This window comes from Doryrhamphus excisus, linkage group LG6 (assembly GCF_037039965.1).
Source record: "Doryrhamphus excisus strain RoL-2023G ecotype Guam linkage group LG6, RoL_Dexc_Guam_v1.1, whole genome shotgun sequence".
NCBI classification, from domain to species: Eukaryota; Metazoa; Chordata; class Actinopteri; order Syngnathiformes; family Syngnathidae; genus Doryrhamphus; species Doryrhamphus excisus.
This window is the reverse complement of record NC_136362.1, coordinates 10,428,076-10,445,812: the sequence shown is the minus strand read 5'-3', so window position 1 is coordinate 10,445,812 and position 17,737 is coordinate 10,428,076. Positions and strand designations below refer to the sequence as shown.

General features: G+C 35.7%; 3 protein-coding genes across 5 annotated transcripts in view; 1 reads left to right on the top strand and 2 right to left on the bottom strand.

Moving 5' to 3' along the window:
* Window positions 1–17,737, top strand: part of LOC131125549 (UDP-glucuronosyltransferase 1A1-like) — a 62,556-nt gene that overhangs the window by 10,916 nt on the left and 33,903 nt on the right. Inside the window, exon 3 of the mRNA XM_078791389.1 lies at window positions 5,232–5,349. The gene's annotated coding sequence lies outside the window, so the exon portion shown is untranslated. The remainder of the gene's footprint in view (window positions 1–5,231; window positions 5,350–17,737) is intronic.
* On the bottom strand, window positions 6,819–8,204 carry LOC131125551 (C-X-C chemokine receptor type 4-like). Of its 2 annotated transcripts, XM_058067199.2 has the most exons (4): window positions 8,176–8,204; window positions 7,899–8,107; window positions 7,549–7,832; window positions 6,819–7,459 (listed from the first exon to the last, which is right to left on the bottom strand). In XM_058067199.2, the coding sequence occupies exons 1-4, from the start codon at window positions 8,188–8,190 to the stop codon at window positions 6,864–6,866; spliced, it is 1,104 nt and encodes a 367-aa protein (XP_057923182.1). In that variant the 5' UTR covers window positions 8,191–8,204; the 3' UTR covers window positions 6,819–6,863. The 2 variants fall into 2 exon arrangements, with proteins under 2 accessions (XP_057923182.1, XP_057923181.2); XM_058067198.2 differs by having other exon boundaries at window positions 7,899–8,191.
* LOC131125552 (uncharacterized) lies at window positions 11,473–17,736 on the bottom strand. Of its 2 annotated transcripts, XM_058067200.2 has the most exons (5): window positions 17,448–17,732; window positions 16,859–17,282; window positions 14,842–14,917; window positions 14,628–14,747; window positions 11,473–12,125 (listed from the first exon to the last, which is right to left on the bottom strand). In XM_058067200.2, the coding sequence occupies exons 2-5, from the start codon at window positions 17,244–17,246 to the stop codon at window positions 11,765–11,767; spliced, it is 945 nt and encodes a 314-aa protein (XP_057923183.2). In that variant the 5' UTR covers window positions 17,247–17,282; window positions 17,448–17,732; the 3' UTR covers window positions 11,473–11,764. The 2 variants fall into 2 exon arrangements, with proteins under 2 accessions (XP_057923183.2, XP_078647514.1); XM_078791388.1 differs by having other exon boundaries at window positions 16,859–17,736.

Here is a 17,737-nt window from a genome sequence, read left to right as displayed (position 1 = left end):
GTCATGTTTCCATCCACGCAGAGCGCTCATTCCAAACGCTATTGGTTTCACCTGTCACATTGTATAAATCCGCCAGGAACACCGCAGGAAGTTGTTGCACGCCATTTGGACGGAGCCCCGTCTCTCTTGGCCTCTTTATTTCTCTTTTTGTCTTGACCTCTGATTTTCCCACAATTGTTCACGAGCAGGATACGCAAGACAAACTGTGTCTAACTATCAGGGACCCTGACCACCTGTAGGCAAACACATGGAAACAACACACACACACACACACAATTGGCACATGGTCTTAAGAGCATCAGCATCCTGAAGGTCAGCATGAAAAGCTTCTGCCAAGAAGGTTCAGATTTTGAATCTTGAGGGCAAATACGATCAACTACTTCAGAAAATGTGTATTTTTTGCTTAAATCATTTTAAAAGCAACAATCCAGTTTGTAGATACTAAAGTTTTCCAAAACGGAAATGAGCAACGTCATGAATAAAAATCAGAATAGAGCTGGATTGCTTTGAAATAGGGCAGCACGGCGGTCATGTGGTTAGCGCGCAGACCTCAGAATGAGACAGTCTTTGGGGGGAGGGATGTTAGAACGTTGTGATAAGGCAGTGGTGCTCCAAGCGCTTGGCTCGGCTGCTTTTTATTGGCCCTTATCACAGTAAAAATAAAATAATAAAAAATATAATAAAATAAAATATAATAATAAAATAATATAATATATATAATTTAAAAAAAATTAAACCAGCAAAAAATTTAAATAAGGCAGGAATTTAACAAGAATAAATTCAACATATTAAAAAAGTTGTAATTTTAGTAATTTTAGTTATATTAAATTTAAATATTAAAAAAGTAATTTTAACATTGGGTTATTATAATAAACGAACGTAGGTGTAATTTTTTGAAGTCTTTTTTCCAAATATTATCAGAATATTATTAGGAAAATTAATATAATTAAAATTTTAGTAGCATAAAATTTTGTATATTTAAACCACATCTATTGTTTAAAAGTCGAACTATTATTTAAAAAAAAAGAGTGAATAAATTTGTAATTTTTGGAAAATTAGATATGTGGAAAACATGATAATGTTTTACAAGAATAAAGTCATAATCATGAGAAGAAAATTTACAAGAAAAAGTTGAAATAGTAGAAAAAAAACATAAAGTTGAAACATTCAGGGGAAAAAAGTAGTAATCCATCAAGAAAAAGTAATAATTTCACTATGAGAAAAATAATCAAATTTTAGTTGAATAAAGTTGACATATGAAAAAAGGACGTTTGAATATTAGAAAAAAAACAAACATAACAGTGAATAAAGTTGTGGAAAATAATTTTTCATAATTTTTGATGAAGAAGCGTAAATAAGTAAATGATGGTCCCGAGTGTCAGCTGATGAAAAGCAAACTCCAGACTGACGTTTGTGAGACAGGAAGAAACAACAATAAACAGCTGCTCTGTTAATGGGATTGCAGAGTTCCTGCTGCATGGAAAAAAAAGGATATGAACGACAAAACAACATATCATGGCTTGATAGCCAATGAATTACTTTGATAAATAATCACAATATGCACTTTTTCCCGCAGCTCCGATCCAATAAGCTAGTTACGATAACAATAGCAAAACGGTTCTCATCTCTGCAGAAATGGGTGTCCAAACTTTTCCCAGAGTGGGCTGCATGAATCAAAGGATACAGGATATTATGCATGCCTTACTTTTTCACCTTAGCATGTTGGCCACGCAGTCGAGATCTGGGTTTGAATCTCTATTAGACATCTCTGTGTGGCGTTTGCATGTTCTCCCCGTACATACATGGCTTTTCTAAGTACTCCGCAAGCACGCGTGTTAAGTTAATAGTTCATAAATTGTCCATAGATATGAATATTTGTTTGTCCTTTTGTTTGTGCCCTGTGATTGGCTGGCGACCAGTCCAGGGTGTACCGTGCTCCTCACCCAAAAGTCAGCTGGGATAGGCTCCAGCATACCTCCACGACCCTTATGAGGATACAAGACATATTTCAAATGTCTTTTATTTCCATAATATTTTGACACGGGTGGTTAGCGTGCAGACCTCACAGCTAGGAGAGACCAGGGTTCAATTCCACTCTCGGTCATCTCTGTGTGGAGTTTGCATGTTCTCCCCGTGCATGCGTGGGTTTTCTCTGGGTACTCCGGTTTCCTCCCACATTCCAAAAACATGCTAGGTTAATTAGCGACTCCAAATTGTCCATAGGTATGAATGTGAGTGTGAATGGTTGTTTGTCTATATGTGCCCTGTGATTGGCTGGCCACCAGTCCAGGGTGTACCCCGCCTCTCGACCAAAGACAGCTGGGATAGGCTCCAGCACTCCTGCGACCCTTGTGAGGAAAATTGGTAGAAAATGAATGAAGGAATATTTTGACTTTATTCTCATCATAATGCAACTTTTGTCTGCATCTGATTTTCCATAAATTACATTTTTTTGCATTGTTTAAGTACAATATTATTAAGAGACAGAAAATTATCAAGGAAATTATTCTGAAAATGACACTTTATGCTGAAAAAAATGTCATTTAAATTAAAAAAAATTGTTATATTAATATTAGGACTTGATTGTAATGTTTCTACTTTCATCTAGTAAAGTAAAAAATTATAATTATAAAAAATAGTCCCCTTTGCCGTCGCATTGACCTTATTGAAGCTCTCTGCGTTGTGGAGTGCAGCACCGCTCGGCTCTTTGATTGTTTTAGCTGCTTGTTTTTCCTAAAATGAGCTGCAGGAAGTCCTTCCTGTTTTGAATGCCCTATGAATAGAAGGGAATGGCGTGTTGGTGTGTGAGTGTTCACTGGATGGAGAAAGACAGGTAAAGATTATTATTTTTAATTTTTTAACGCGGTATTCAGCCACAAAGAGAGATTGACATTTACAAACAAGCGGTAAAGGATTTTGTGTGTGTGTGTTTTTTTTTTTTTTTTCGTGCCGTCTTCATCTGCTTCAGCGTCTGTTTCGCTCACCTCCATCCTCATCCTTGTCTTTGCTCCAGGAAACGGAGCACAGTAAACTTCCAGCTTCTGTTTCGGTCACCTCCGAGTGGAAGTGGTGATGTGGGAAGCACTTTAAATGTGTGTGTGTGTGTGTTTGCCTAAAGTATTCCCACGAGCACTAAGTAGAATATCAGATGAGAAATGACAACTATGGCTGTTAGTTTTCAAATGATTTAATCATGATTTAATCGTGATTAATTGTCATTTAGGGTTAGTTATAATGGAAATAGAAGTACAGTAGAGCCCAACTTTTTGCAGGGGTTCCTCTTTGAGACCATCAGCGAATGTTAAAAAAGTTTTAAGAAAAATGTCTGCCTCATCCTAACCTCTAACCCTAATTTCTGATCAACATTTGCAATAAAAGTGACTTGGAATTAGTAGGGGGATCCAAACTTTTTCCACCAAGGGTTGCCTACTGAAAAATCAAATGATGCGGGGGCCACTTTAACATTTTTCTTGTGGTTGAAGGATTTTTAGTATGACCTTTTTATCCTTTAATTACACTTTTTTACTGTTTTTTTACAGGTATTTCTTGTACATTTTTATTGAAATATTTATTCTAATAATATTTGACTTTTTTTAATCTTGATATTATAATTTTTCCCCATCCCAATTGCAACGTTATTCTTTGTTTTGGACTTTTCTTCCTTGTACATTTTTCAACGTTATGCAATTTTTTCACCTAATAGTAAGTGAAAAAATTGCACTTTCACTTAATAGTAAGTGAAAAAAAATTGCATAACGCTATATTGTATTATAAACACCTGAAAAAATGTTAAAGTGGCCCCCGCATCATTTGATTTTTCAGTAGGCGAAAATTCACTTAATAGTAAGTGAAAAAATTGCACTTTCACTTAATATTAAGTGGAAAAAATTGCATAATGTTGAAAAACTTTTTCCACCAAGGGTCGTCTACTGAAAAACCAAATGATGCGGGGGCCACTTTAACATTTTTTAAAGTGTTTCTTATAGTTAAAGGACATATAGCGTGCATTGGCGTATTTTTGTATGACCTTTTTTTTACTTTAATTACACTTTTTTACTGTTTTTTTACAGGTATTTCTTGTACCTTTTTATTGAAAATTTATTCTAATAATATTTGACTTTTTTTAATATTGATATTATAACCTTTCCCCATCCCAATTGAAACATTATTCTTTGTTTTGGACTTTCTTCCTTTTACATTTTTCAACATTATGCAATTTTTTCACTTAATAGTAAGTGAAAAAATTGCACTTTCACTTAATATTAAGTGAAAAAAATGCATAACGCTATATTTCTTTTAACTATAAGAAACACCTGAAAAAAATGTTAAAGTGGCCCCTGCATCATTTGATTTTCTAGTAGGCGACCCTTGGTGGAAAAAGTTTTTCAACATTATGCAATTAAAAAAAAAATTGCATAATGTTGAAAAACTTTTTTTTTTCAAAAAAAAATTGCATAACGCTATATTTCATTTAACTATAAGAAACACCTGAAAAAATGTTAAAGTGGCCCCCGCATCATTTGATTTTTCAGTAGGCGACCCTTGGTGGAAAAAGTTTTTCAACATTATGCAATTTTTTTCACTTAATATTAAGTGAAAATGCAATTTTTTTGACTTATTATTCAGTGAAAAAATTGCATAATGTTGAAAAATGTAAAAGGAAAAAAGTCCAAAGCAAAGACTAACGTTGGAAATTGGGATGGGAAAAGGTTATAATATTAAGATAAAAAAAGTCAAATATTATTAGAATGAATATTTTGCTCTCTTAATATTTTGCCTTTATAGTTTTTTCCCCTTGTGTAATTAAGATATTAACCACTGTAATAAAATAACAATAAGTTGTGCACTCGCCGGGTTCTAACCTAAGCTTTGTGGGGTGGGGGGAGTGGGGGGGTCACACTCCATTTCGGGACCTGTGTGAAGTGGGAAAAATCTGTTTGAAGAATCTCAATCGTTACTGCTGATTGGTGCTATTAAATGTTTTAATATTTATTACTGTATTGTTTTGACATTTTGACAAAGCTTTTCATGTAAACGCATTATAAGAACTGGTTTGGAGTCCTCCTTGTGGACCTCCTGACCCCTCCGTGTTCCCAGTTCTCTGGCGTCACAAACTGATTATCATCGATCTAACGTGCACGTCCACGCACGCCGTCTATTCACTCACACGCAATACGTGTGATTCATTCTGTGTTCATAGTCAAGTCCTGAAACGCAGTTTTGTTTTTCAGAGGAATTTCACCATGTCCGTGAATGGGATCGGCGCAGATGTTTGGAGCCAGGTGGGTGATCATGAATGGACACAAAGGTGCTGAGATTGGAAAATACTTGTTTTCCCTAAAAGAACACGTGAGTACATCATCTCTTTCCCATGACACGCCTGTGATTGGATGCATGAAAATATGACTTCATTCATTTTTCATTGACAGTCAGATATACTAATTGATCATCTTATTGTTATTATGGTATGGGTTATGTGTCTTGAATATGCTTAGTGGGTACCGAGCAGGCCTCACAGCTAGGAGACCCGAGTTCAATCCCACCCTCGGCTATCTCCGTGTGGAGTTTGCATGTTCCGGGTACTCCGGTTTCCTCCCACATTCCAAAAACATGCTAGGTTAATTAGCGACTCCAAATTGTCCATAGGTATGAATGTGAGTGTGAATGGTTGTTTGTCTATATGTGCCCTGTGATTGGCTGGCCACCAGTCCAGGGTGTACCCCGCCTCTCGCAACGAAGACAGCTGGGATAGGCTCCAGCACCCCCCGGCGACCCTCGTGAGGATAAGCGGTAGAAAATGAATTAATGAATGTCCAAAAAGAAGTAGGAAGAATAAGAGCTTTTTGAATTCTGACCCTTGTGTTAGTACGTGTTACCGATCATTTATTTTGCATGTTGACACTTAAAATTTTGCCACTTCCTGTTTTTTCATTTATAATAAAACTAAAGAATATAAAATAATTCATTTTATTAATTTTATTAATTAAAAAAAAAATTTTTTTGTAATGTGGGAGAAAACAGAGTACCCGGAAAAGACCCACGCACAACACGCACCAAGATTCAAACCCAGGTCTTCCCGATGTGGCCAACATGCTTGCCACTTGTCCACCGTGCAGCCCATAAAAAAAACAGAATGTAAAATCATGTATAATTTCAAAAACTCACAGCACCAGAAACATAGTTAAAAAATTAAAAAATATTCATAAGAATTCATAAGGATTAATGATGAATATAAATAATAAAAATAATATGTAATAGAAATAATAATATATAATAATAATAATATATAAAATAAATAATAAATAATAAATAATAAATAATAAATAATAAATAATAAATAATAAATAATAAATAATAAATAATAAATAATAAATAATAAATAATAAATAATAAATAATAAATAATAAATAATAAATAATAAATAATAAATAATAAATTTATTAATAATAAATAAATAAAATACACAAAGACAATACAAATAAACAATGTAAACATAAGAGTAATAAAAAAGGAAAATAAGTGCAAGTTGAATGATGTTTACATTATCTTAGCAATTGCATGAACCTGCAAAAAATGCTGCAAATGTCAAAAATAACCCCCCCACACCCCCATCCCAACCGTAAACCACCGTATGAATACGATAAAAGAAATGACACATTTTCAAATTTTCTTGTCTATTTTATTATAAAGCTTTACAGCACAGCGAAAGCACGGCAGCACTGAATCCAAATCTAAAGACTATTTACAAGAGAAAAAAAACGAGGGAAGACTGCCAGCAGACTTCCCCTGAATCATTTCTAAACACACACACACACACACACACACACACACACACACACACTCATACAAAGAAGAAGCAAACACTAGCTAGAATGTAAACTTGACGACTCGGACTCTGTGGTTGTGGAGGCGCCGTTGCGTCTTCTCGGTAAAACCTTCAAACTGGAAACTCGACTCAAAGTCAGGGCTCGACGGGCTGAATTCTTAAACCCTGCCCCCAGAAAAGCGTAGAGCAGAGGGTTCAGGCAACAGTGAGCAAACGCCATCGGTTCGGCTACCGCCAGCCACACGCTCAGGACCGCCTCCAGGCTGCAACTCCGGGGCAGGACCTCCAAGCGCAGCATGGCGTCCACGGAGATGCCCGCTCCGTATGGCAGCCAGCATAAAAAAAAGCAAAGCACCAACGCGATGGTGGTCCTCACCGCTCGTCGCTTCTGTCTCTGGCCCCCGAGTGGACCCCGGGTCAGCCTCGTGACGATGACGCAGTAGCACACCAGAAGTACAAGACCCGGTATGACCAGACCCACTAGGACCAGCTGCAGGTGAAAAACGGCCACCCAGAGAGGAGCATTTTCTGCCGGGTAAAATCTCTGGCACAGGGTGCTCCCCTCGCCTCCTTCTTGAGTCCGAGCGAAGATCAAGTCCGGTACCGCTAGCAAAGCAGCGGGCAACCAGGCACCTACAGGAAGGGGTCACCAAATAAGAAATTAGACCCTAATGTAATGGAAAGAACTTCATTTGAGTCTAAAAGACTAGAAAGACACCGACCCACATAGACCAGTCTGTGCGCCAGAAGCTGCCTCAGTCCTCCCGTGTTGGTGTCGGTGGCTCGAACCACAGCGAGGTAGCGGTCCAGACTTATAAAGGCGAGTATGAGCACGCTACCGTACAGGTTGACCGTATAGATCACATGCACGCCGACGCAAGTGACCGCGCCGAAACGCCAGTCCGCCAAAGCCGCATCCACGGCCCAGAACGGAAGTGCCAGAACAAAGAGAAGATCAGCCGCAGAGAGGTGGAGTCGGTACCGGTCAGTGAGGCTACATTTGGACCTTTAAAACAAAACCAACCATGAATGGTGGACCTTCTCAAAAGAAGAAATCCTCAAGGTGACTCACCTGCGCTGGCAGCCCAGAACAAAAACCACCAGGCCGTTCCCGGTGATGCCTAGTAAGAAGATGAGAGCGTAGACCACCGGTAGAAAGACCTGCTGAAGATCTGCGGTCATCACGTGCTCCACCTCGCAAGGCTCCTCCAAATCCACGCCAATGTCACCAGACCCAGACCCAGAACCCGTGTCATTGAATTCATAGTCAAACAGGATATGCTGGAGACAAAGATGATGATTCATGAAAACCAAAACAAACTTTACGGTTCCTCGCTAACTCGGCTTACCTCATAATAGGACATGATGAAGAGCTCCCCTTTCTCTGCAGTGTGAAGCTGTTGGGACCCACGTCAAAGTGTTATATAGCTCTCTTGGTGCTCCTCCCCCAAACACTCGGACCCATCTGTGTTCCTGCTAAAAGGTCTTTCCTGTTTTCGAGGTGTCAGGTGCTTCTATCGCAGGATGCTGTCCTTGTGTGTGCACGCCGCCTGAATTGTTTTGGTCCGGAGACCCCAGCTTTGTGATCATCAAGGTCTATTGGCAATAGGAAAGAGGGGGTATGGGTGGGTGGGGTGCATGCTCTCAGCCGAGCATGCCCAGATGATGATGTGTGTGCGTGTACAGCGAGCATGCATGAGAGTGCCACCGCTGAACATGTCCCCTCTTAAAACAGGATTCTATTGTAGTCCTATTCTTTGCTATTTTTTCCTGATATGTCCCCTTTTAAAACTTGTACTGTTAATGTAGTCGTGGCTTTTATTGTAGTCTTATTCTTTGCTATTTTTTCCAAGTATGTCCCCACTTAAAACAGAATTCTATTGTAGTCTTATTCTTTGCTGCTTTTTCCAAGTATGTTCCCTCTTAAAACAGTATTCTATTGTAGTCTTTTTCTTTGCTATTTTTTCCAAGTATGTCCCCTTTTAAAACAGTATTCCATTGTAGTCCTATTCTTTGCTATTTTTTCCAGATATGTCCCCTCTTAAACCTTGTACTGTTAATGTCGTAGTGGCTTCTATTATAGTATTATTCTTTGCTATTTTTTTCCAAGTATGTCCCCTCTTAAAACAGGATTCTATTGTAGTCTTATTCTTTGCTGTTTTTTCCTAATATGTCCCCTCTTAAACCTTGTACTGTTCATGTCGTAGTGGCTTCTATTGTAGTCTTATTCTTTGCTAGTTTTTCCAAGTATGTCCCCTCTTAAAACAGATTCTATTGTAGTCTTATTCTTTGCTGTTTTTTCCTAATATGTCGCCTCTTAAACCTTGCACTGTTAATGTAGTTGTGGCTTCTATTCTAGTCTTATTCTTTGCTATTTTTTTCCAAGTAGGTCCACTCTTAAAACAGGATTCTATTGTAGTCTTATTCTTTGCTGTTTTTTCCTAATATGTCCCCTCTTAAACGTTGTACTGTTCATGTCGTAGTGGCTTCTATTGTAGTCTTATTCTTGGCTATTTTTCCCACATATGTCCCCTCTTAACAGGATTCTATTTTAGTCTTATTCTTTGCTATTTTTTCCGAGTATGTCCCCTCTTAAACCTTGTACTGTTAATGTAGTGGTGGCTTCTATTGTAGATTTTTTTCCATCCTATTTTTTCCAGATATGTCTCCTCTTAAAACAGGATTATATTTTATTCTTATTATTTGCTAGTTTTTCCAAGTATGTCCCCTCCTAAACTTTGTACTGTTAATGTAGTTGTGGCTTCTATTGTAGTCTTATTCTTTGCTGTTTTTTCTCAAGTATGTCCCCTCTTAAACCTTGTACTGTTAATGTAGTTGTGGCTTCTATTGTAGTCTTATTCTTTGCTATTTTTTCCTAGTATGTCCCCTCTTAAAACAGGATTATATTGTAGTCTTTTTCTTTGCTATTTTTTCCTAGTATGTCCCCTCTTAAAACAGGATTATATTGTAGTCTTTTTCTTTGCTATTTTTTCCTCGTATGTCCCCTCTTAAAACAGGATTCTATTGTTGTCTTTTTCTTTGCAATTTTTAACCCTCTTAAACCTTGTACTGTTAATGTAGTGGCTTCTTTTGGTGTGTTTTCTCTCTCTCTCTGTCCCCTCTCAAATTACACTGGTAATAATGTATAGTGGTGGCTTCTTTTGTAGCATTTTTTGTTGGTGTTTTTATCTTCTCAGTGTCTGTCCCCTCTTTAGCCACACAGTGCAGTGTTCAGTATATGACTTGTTGTTTCATAGCAAATCTGACCGATACGCTTCTTTTCAAAGTGTTTTGTGCACGGCGGAGCAGCTCAGCAGACATTCTTCCTGTCTTGGCTGCGATGTCCATCCTACACTAATCCCATAAACAAACAGCAAATCCCGAATCCCCCAAAGTGTTACACTTTCTAAAGAGTGCCAGTCTGTAGACCCTTATCTCCACTTGCCCTCCTTTCCTCCAGGTTCACTGCTATCAACTCACACATCTCAGGAACAACATTACCGAGTGAAGCCATGTTGACGGACAACTGCCACTGACTTTTTGACAAGGCCAGGATGGACCTATTTGTTTTTCTTCCTTTCAACAAATAGCAGCAAAAGACCCAAAAAAGAAACACATTTACTTCAAAACGTTGGAATCTGGAAAAGGCCAAGCATCTACTAATTCCTTCTATTCATCCATCCCTTATCTAGCTTCTTTAGATCCCTAAACTGGGATACAAAGTAATGTTGGGCGGGATTATTTACTCTTCATTATGATATATATTATTTACTAATTATATTTTCATTCATTCATTTTCTACCGCTTTTTCCTCACGGGGGTCGCGGGAGGTGCTGGAGCCTATCCCAGCTGTCTTCGGGCGAGAGGCGGGGTACACCCTGGACTGGTGGCCAGCCAATCACAGGGCACATATAGACAAACAACCATTCACACTCACATTCATACCTATGGACAATTTGGAGTCGCTAATTAACCTAGCATGTTTTTGGAATGTGGGAGGAAACCGGAGTACCCGGAGAAAACCCACGCATGCACGGGGAGAACATGCAAACTCCAGACAGAGATGGCCGAGGGTGGAATTGAACCATGTGAGGTCCGCGCTAACCACTCGACCGCCGTGCAGCCCCTAATTATATTTATTTACTCAAAATTCCCAGTTACTGTAATTACTTTTGTTTACTTTTTAAAGACATACAGTTATTCTGGATCAAATACAGAATTAGTTTTGTTAATTCAACATTGCACAAGCGGTTAGCATCTTGGCCGCACAGTCAGGAGATCCGGAAGACCTGGGTTCGATTCTGTGTGTAGTTTACATGTTCTCCCTGTGCATGCTTGGGTTTTTTCGAGGTACTTCAGTTTCCTCAGATATTCCAAAAACATGCTAGGTTAATTAGCGACTCCAAATTGTCCATAGGTATGAATGTGAGTGTGAATGGTTGTTTGTCTATATGTGCCCATGTGCCCATACCTGAAAATATATGGCTGGAATTCAACATTGCAGTTCACTTGCTGCTGCCCTCAAGCGTCCAAAAATGGTAATTGCTGGGCAAGTCTACCGTTCTTGAATGTTATTCTATACCTGCATGGACAAAATAGAAAAGATTTTATTTATTTTTGCCAAGAAAAGACAGTACTTGTGGGTTTTAATTTCAATTTTATTGAAAGCAAAATGTTTTAAAATGACCCTCATTAACTTCCCCAAAGGCAATTTATGTCAATAACAGACATTTAATGCAAACATGAAGTGAAATATGGTAAAACCAAAAATCATGTTTAGATATGTTTAGTTATCGAAACGGGAGCTTTAAATTCTACGCTTGTATCATTAAAAAATAAATACCATGCAAGGAAACGGAATGTTAATAACATCTACCTACAAAACGGAGCATCATTCCTACGGAAAAAAACTAACGGTAGCAGAAGTTGCGAGCGAGTTTAATTCATTTCCTTGACAACCATGCTGCTGTTGCCACGTAACTGGGCCAGCAAGTCTCGGAATCCCTTAGTTTTCCTCGGTGTTTTCTGCTCGGGCGGCACAGTGCTTAGCGTGGAAGTTCTCCTTCCCGCCGAAGAGTGAGTCTTTTTCGCGGTCACGTCGGAGAGGTCTTCGCGCTCGTGCTCTCCGCTGTGAAAACTGTCCAAGCTGCTGTTCCCGCTGCTTTCCTCGGGTGGGCTGTTGCCGTGGAAACCGGTCTGCTTTGAGACGCCCGGGCCCTGAGAATCATCTCTCGGCCTCTTTCTCCGGTTTATCTTGCTCTTCTTTGTCACTGGCTCTCTGTGAGGCCGCCTGAGGTTCCTGACACAAATTTGACACTAATCAGTCCACTTAAGGATATAAATGATAACTTTTATTGACATCATTTTAATAGTACAACTTTTGTATTTTATATTTAAACTCTATGCTACTAAAGTGACATTATAATATTACACATTTATTCTGGTTAAATGTTTTCCCTCATTAGAATCTCTTAATGTTTTGACATTATTCTTGTAATATTACACCCTTGCCCCTTCTGCTGTTTTTTGGGGGGGCTCCAGCAACCCCCCCCTCCCTCCCACGACCCATGTGAGGATAAGCGGTAGAAAATGACGAAACGAAATTCAACTTGATGCGGCTAAAATGACATTATTTTTCCTCATGTTACGACGTTCTCGCTTTTTCTTGTTAAGATTATTTTTTTATTTAAATATTTTTACTTTATTCTTGTAAAATTACAGCGTTATTTTTGCTGTTTTTTCAAATTTTTGTTTATTTTTATTTTTTTAATATTTCAACTTTCATCTTAAATAATAAATATAATAAATAGTCGTCATATGATTTTAGTTCCATATTATGACGTTTTCCCCAACCTAATTGTCCAAAAAAATGACAACATTATTTAGTTTTTTGTTAAGATTATTTTTTTATTTTAATATTTTGACTTTATTCTTGTAAATTTACAGTGTTATTTTTGCTGTTTTTTTATTTTTGTTTATTTTTTTTAAATTTCAACTTTCATCTTAAATAATAAATATAATAAATAGTCATATGATTTTAGTTCCATATTATGACGTTTTCTCCAACCTAATTGTCCAAAAAAATCACAACATTATTTAGTTTTTTGTTAAGATTATTTTTTTATTTTAATATTTTGACTTTATTCTTGTAAAATTACAGCACTATTTTTGCCGATTTTTTTTATTTTTTGTATACTTCAACTTTCATCTTAAATAATAAATATAATAAATAGTAGTCCTATGATTTTAGTTCCATATTATGACGTTTTCCCCAACCTAATTGTCCAAAAAAAATGACAACATTATTTAGTTTTTTGTTAAGATTATTTTTTACATTTTAATATTTTGACTTTATTCTTGTAAATTTACAGCGTTATTTTTGCTGTTTTTTTATTTTTGTTTATTTTTTTAATATTTCAACTTTCATCTTAAATAATAAATATAATAAATAGTAGTCATATGATTTTAGTTCCATATGACGTTTTCCCCAACCTAATTGTCCAAAAAAAATGACAACATTATTTAGTTTTTTGTTAAGATTATTTTTTTATTTTAATATTTTGACTTTATTCTTGTAAAATTACAGTGTTATTTTTGCTGTTTTTTTTGTTTATTTTTATTTTTTTTAATATTTCAACTTTCATCTTAAATAATAAATATAATAAATAGTAGTCATATGATTTTAGTTCCATATCATGACGTTTTCCCCAACCTAATTGTCCAAAAAAATGACAACATTATTTAGTTTTTTGTTAAGATTATTTTTTTAATTTTAATATTTTGACTTTATTCTTGTAAATTTACAGTGTTATTTTTGCTGTTTTTTTATTTTTGTTTATTTTATTTTTTTTATATTTCAACTTTCATCTTAAATAATAAATATAATAAATAGTAGTCATATGATTTTAGTTCCATATCATGACGTTTTCCCCAACCTAATTGTCCAAAAAAATGACATTATTCAGTTTTTTGTTAAGATTATTTTTTTAATTTTACTATTTTGACTTTATTCTTGTAAATTTACAGTGTTATTTTTGCTGTTTTTTTGGTTTATTTTTATTTTTTTTATATTTCAACTTTCATCTTAAATAATAAATATAATAAATAGTAGTCATATGATTTTAGTTCCATCTTATGGCGTTTTCCCCAACCTAATTGTCCAAAAAAATGACAACATTATTTAGTTTTTTGTTAAGATTATTTTTTAAATTTTAATATTTTGACTTTATTCTTGTAAAATTACAGCGTTATTTTTGCAGTTTTTTTATTTTTGTTTATTTTTATTTTTTTTGTATATTTCAACTTTCATCTTAAATAATATGATAAATAGTAGTCATATGATTTTAGTTCCATATTATGACGTTTTCCCCAACCTAATTGTCCAAAAAAATGACAACATTATTTAGTTTTACATTTTCCAAATATTTCTACTTTCTTCTGAAATAAACTATACATGTTCTTCTCATAATATTGTACTTTATATATACAGTATACTTTATCCCCAAACAAAACAAACTTTTGTTTTGTTTCTCATAATATTAGGATTTTTTTTCTAAATCTGTAATATTTCAACCTTATGTTACTAAAATGACAGAATTTTTCCTCATAATGTTCTCGCAAAATGACAAATTACGACAGACTTTCTCCATTATTGCTGTTGTTTTCTTGATAAATTATATTTTTAGAATGTGCTGCGGACCAGTAAAAAAACTTCAATGGGCCACAAATGGCCCCTGGATTACACTTTGGACACCCTTGTGTTACGACTGGACGTGGATGTTTAAAGGGAAAGCTGAGTTACCTCTGAAGGAAAACGTGTGGCCTCGAGCAAACGCTTTTAGCTTCATCCTGCGTTTTCCGCTTGGCTTTTTTCTTCCCCTTCACGTGTCTCTGGATCTTCAGCAGGCTGGGAGAAAGCGTCCTGATAAAACAAAGTCAATGTGTTCATTTCATTTCGGCTCAGTTTTGTTTTGTGACCTTGGCGCTCCCGTGGGAACTCGCCGCTTACTACTGACCTCCTTGACACAGGCATCCTGCTGGGGCGCCACTCTTTGAGCAGGACCCACTGATCGCATGTCAAGGAGGTGGGATCTGAAATCAAAAATCAACATCCACGCACGTTAGTAGGCTAAAATAAGGCTAAAACGCCACCATGACAATAGACTTTTGTGCTTATTTTTAACTGGAAAAATGGATTCAGATGAGATAAAGCGGGGGAAAAGTGATCGGATAGAAAGGATGCAAGGGCTGCTTTGATGTATTGTAATATGCTAAGAAGTTTATATATATATATATATATATATATATAAATAATTTTTTTTTCTCATGAGATTACAACTTTTTTTCTGGTCATTTTTGCTGTTTTTCTTTAGTTTAGTTTTAGACGTTTTTGTCTTTATTACTATAACTCTGATACAAAAATGACATTATTTTTAAATTTACTTGGACTTGTAAAATGACAGATTTTTCCCCCCTTTTTATACTATTATTATTTGTGGTTATGCAAATTTTCTTTTCATAATTATTATTTTATGCCCATAAATTTTTGGACTTTTTTCTACTAACATTAGCACTTTTTCTGCAAGCTAATTTTGTTTCTCATTACACAACTTTTTTCTTTCATATTTCTAATTTATTCTTACTTTTTCTCATAAGATTACAAATTTTTTTCTCATTATTTTTGCTGTTTTTCTTTAGTTTTCTTGTTAAATAATATTTTTACCAAGTGTCCTACGCTTTTTTTTTTCCAAAATCTAATACGTAAAATTATTTTGAGATCTATAAAAAAAATGTAAGAAAAAAAACGGCATCTCAGCTTGGTGATGTCAATGAAAAAGCATATCAGTATAATTTCAATAATCTTTTGTAAACTTTCATCCTGTAATATTTTGACTTTATTCCCAGAATAGTATAACTTCATTTTGTGTCTTCTAATATTAGGACTTTTTTGTCTTTATTACTATAACTCTGATACAAAAATTACATTATTTTTAAATTTACTTGGACTTGTAAAATGACAGATTTTTCCCCCCTTTTTATACTATTATTATTTGTGGTTATGCAAATGTTCTTTTCATAATTATTATTTTATTCCCATAACTTTTTGGACTTTTTTCTACTAACATTAGCACTTTTTCTGCAAGCTAATTTTGTTTCTCATTACACAACTTTTTTCTTTCATATTTCTAATTTATTCTTACTTTTTCTCATGAGATTACAACATTTTTTCTGGTCATTTTTACTGTTTTTCTTTAGTTTTCTTGTTAAATTATATTTTTTACCATATGTCCTAGGCTTTTTTTGACCAAAATCTAATACGTAAAATTCTTTTGAGATCTCTAAAAAAAAAATTAAGAAAAAAAACAGCATCTCAGCTTGGTGATATCAATGAAAAAGCATATCAGTATCATTTCAATAATCTTTTGTAAACTTTCATCCTGTAATATTTTGACGTTATTCCCAGAATAGTATAACTTCATTTTGTGTCTTCTAATATTAGGACTTTTTTGTCTTTATTACTATAACTCTGATACAAAAATGACATTATTTTAAGTTTACTTGGACTTGTAGAATGACTTTTCAACTATTATTATTTGTGATTACGCTAATTTTCTTCTCATAATTATTATTTTATTCCCATAATTTTTCGGACTTTTTTTTCTCCTAGCATTAGCACTTTTTCCGCAAACTTTTTTCTTTCATATTTCAAATTTATTCTTACTTTTTCTTATGAGATTACAACTTTTTTTCTGGCCATTTTTTCTTGTTAAATTATATTTTTACCATATGTCCCAGGCTTTTTGGACCAAAATCTAATACGTAAAAATATTTTGAGATCTACAAAGTGTCATTCAAATATAGTGGGAGACTTTTAAGTGACCGCCGCAGGTAAATTTAGACCGCCACAGATAATATAGTTGGCACTACTTTTATTTTGGGGCGCTACCGGTTCACACATGCATAATAATGTAAATTTTGACCTCTATAATGGGATGTTGGATGTGTATGCGAATGACGCGGAAAAATACATACCGTTGTCCAACAGTTTATCTATAATGGGCGTTTTCAGCTTCTTGGCCCTCTGGTAGAGTTTCAGACAGGCGGCACAAAGGCCCGTTGGCTTCTTGGTGACCTTCAGGCGTGCGGGGGCAAATAGTTCACTGGAGCTGCACTGTTCATCCGAATCCAGTCCTCTATCAACCAGCTGCATACTGCAACCCTCCCAAGGCTCATCTTCGCCATGTTTACGTTTCATAGCATCAACCGAGCTGTCCTTCATGACCTCCGAGTCATCAGAATCCAGCTTCCGCCGTCTCTTACTCGTGAGGCGGCGTTGTATGACATCTTCATCCGGCCTGGAACTTTTGTCCAGTTTCTTTTTTGACGTCTTTTTCAGCTTGGAAGAGTTTCTTGACTTCATGATGCTCTTCCCACTTCAATCAATAAGACAAATGAGCTGTAACCAGAAAGTTCAAATATTATAATTTCTCCTGAGATAACATTTAAAATATCATACGCGACGTTTATGTCTCAAGACTAGCTAAAAATAGAAGATGCTGTAATCGCAGTTGATCACAAATAAAGCTTTTTTTTTTTGAACGAGACGAGCTTTCAAACATACGCGATGTCGGCGGGCTCACGGCTCGAAGAGTCGATAATCCGATTCGTAGTAAAGATTCAGATTAGTATCAGATATTTCTGACATCATGGCAAGCTAACTAAATGAAAACAACAACTTGTTTCTCATAGGAATGTTTTTTTTTCACCGCATCTTCACACTTTGAGTCGTAGTTTCCTCTTCGTCTTTCCCCGCCATGACCGACTTCGGGTGGGAATACCGCCCCCTTGCGTATCGGAGGAATTGATTCTTTACACGCTTTCTTTTAGTTCGCGTCTGTGTCTATTTTGTTG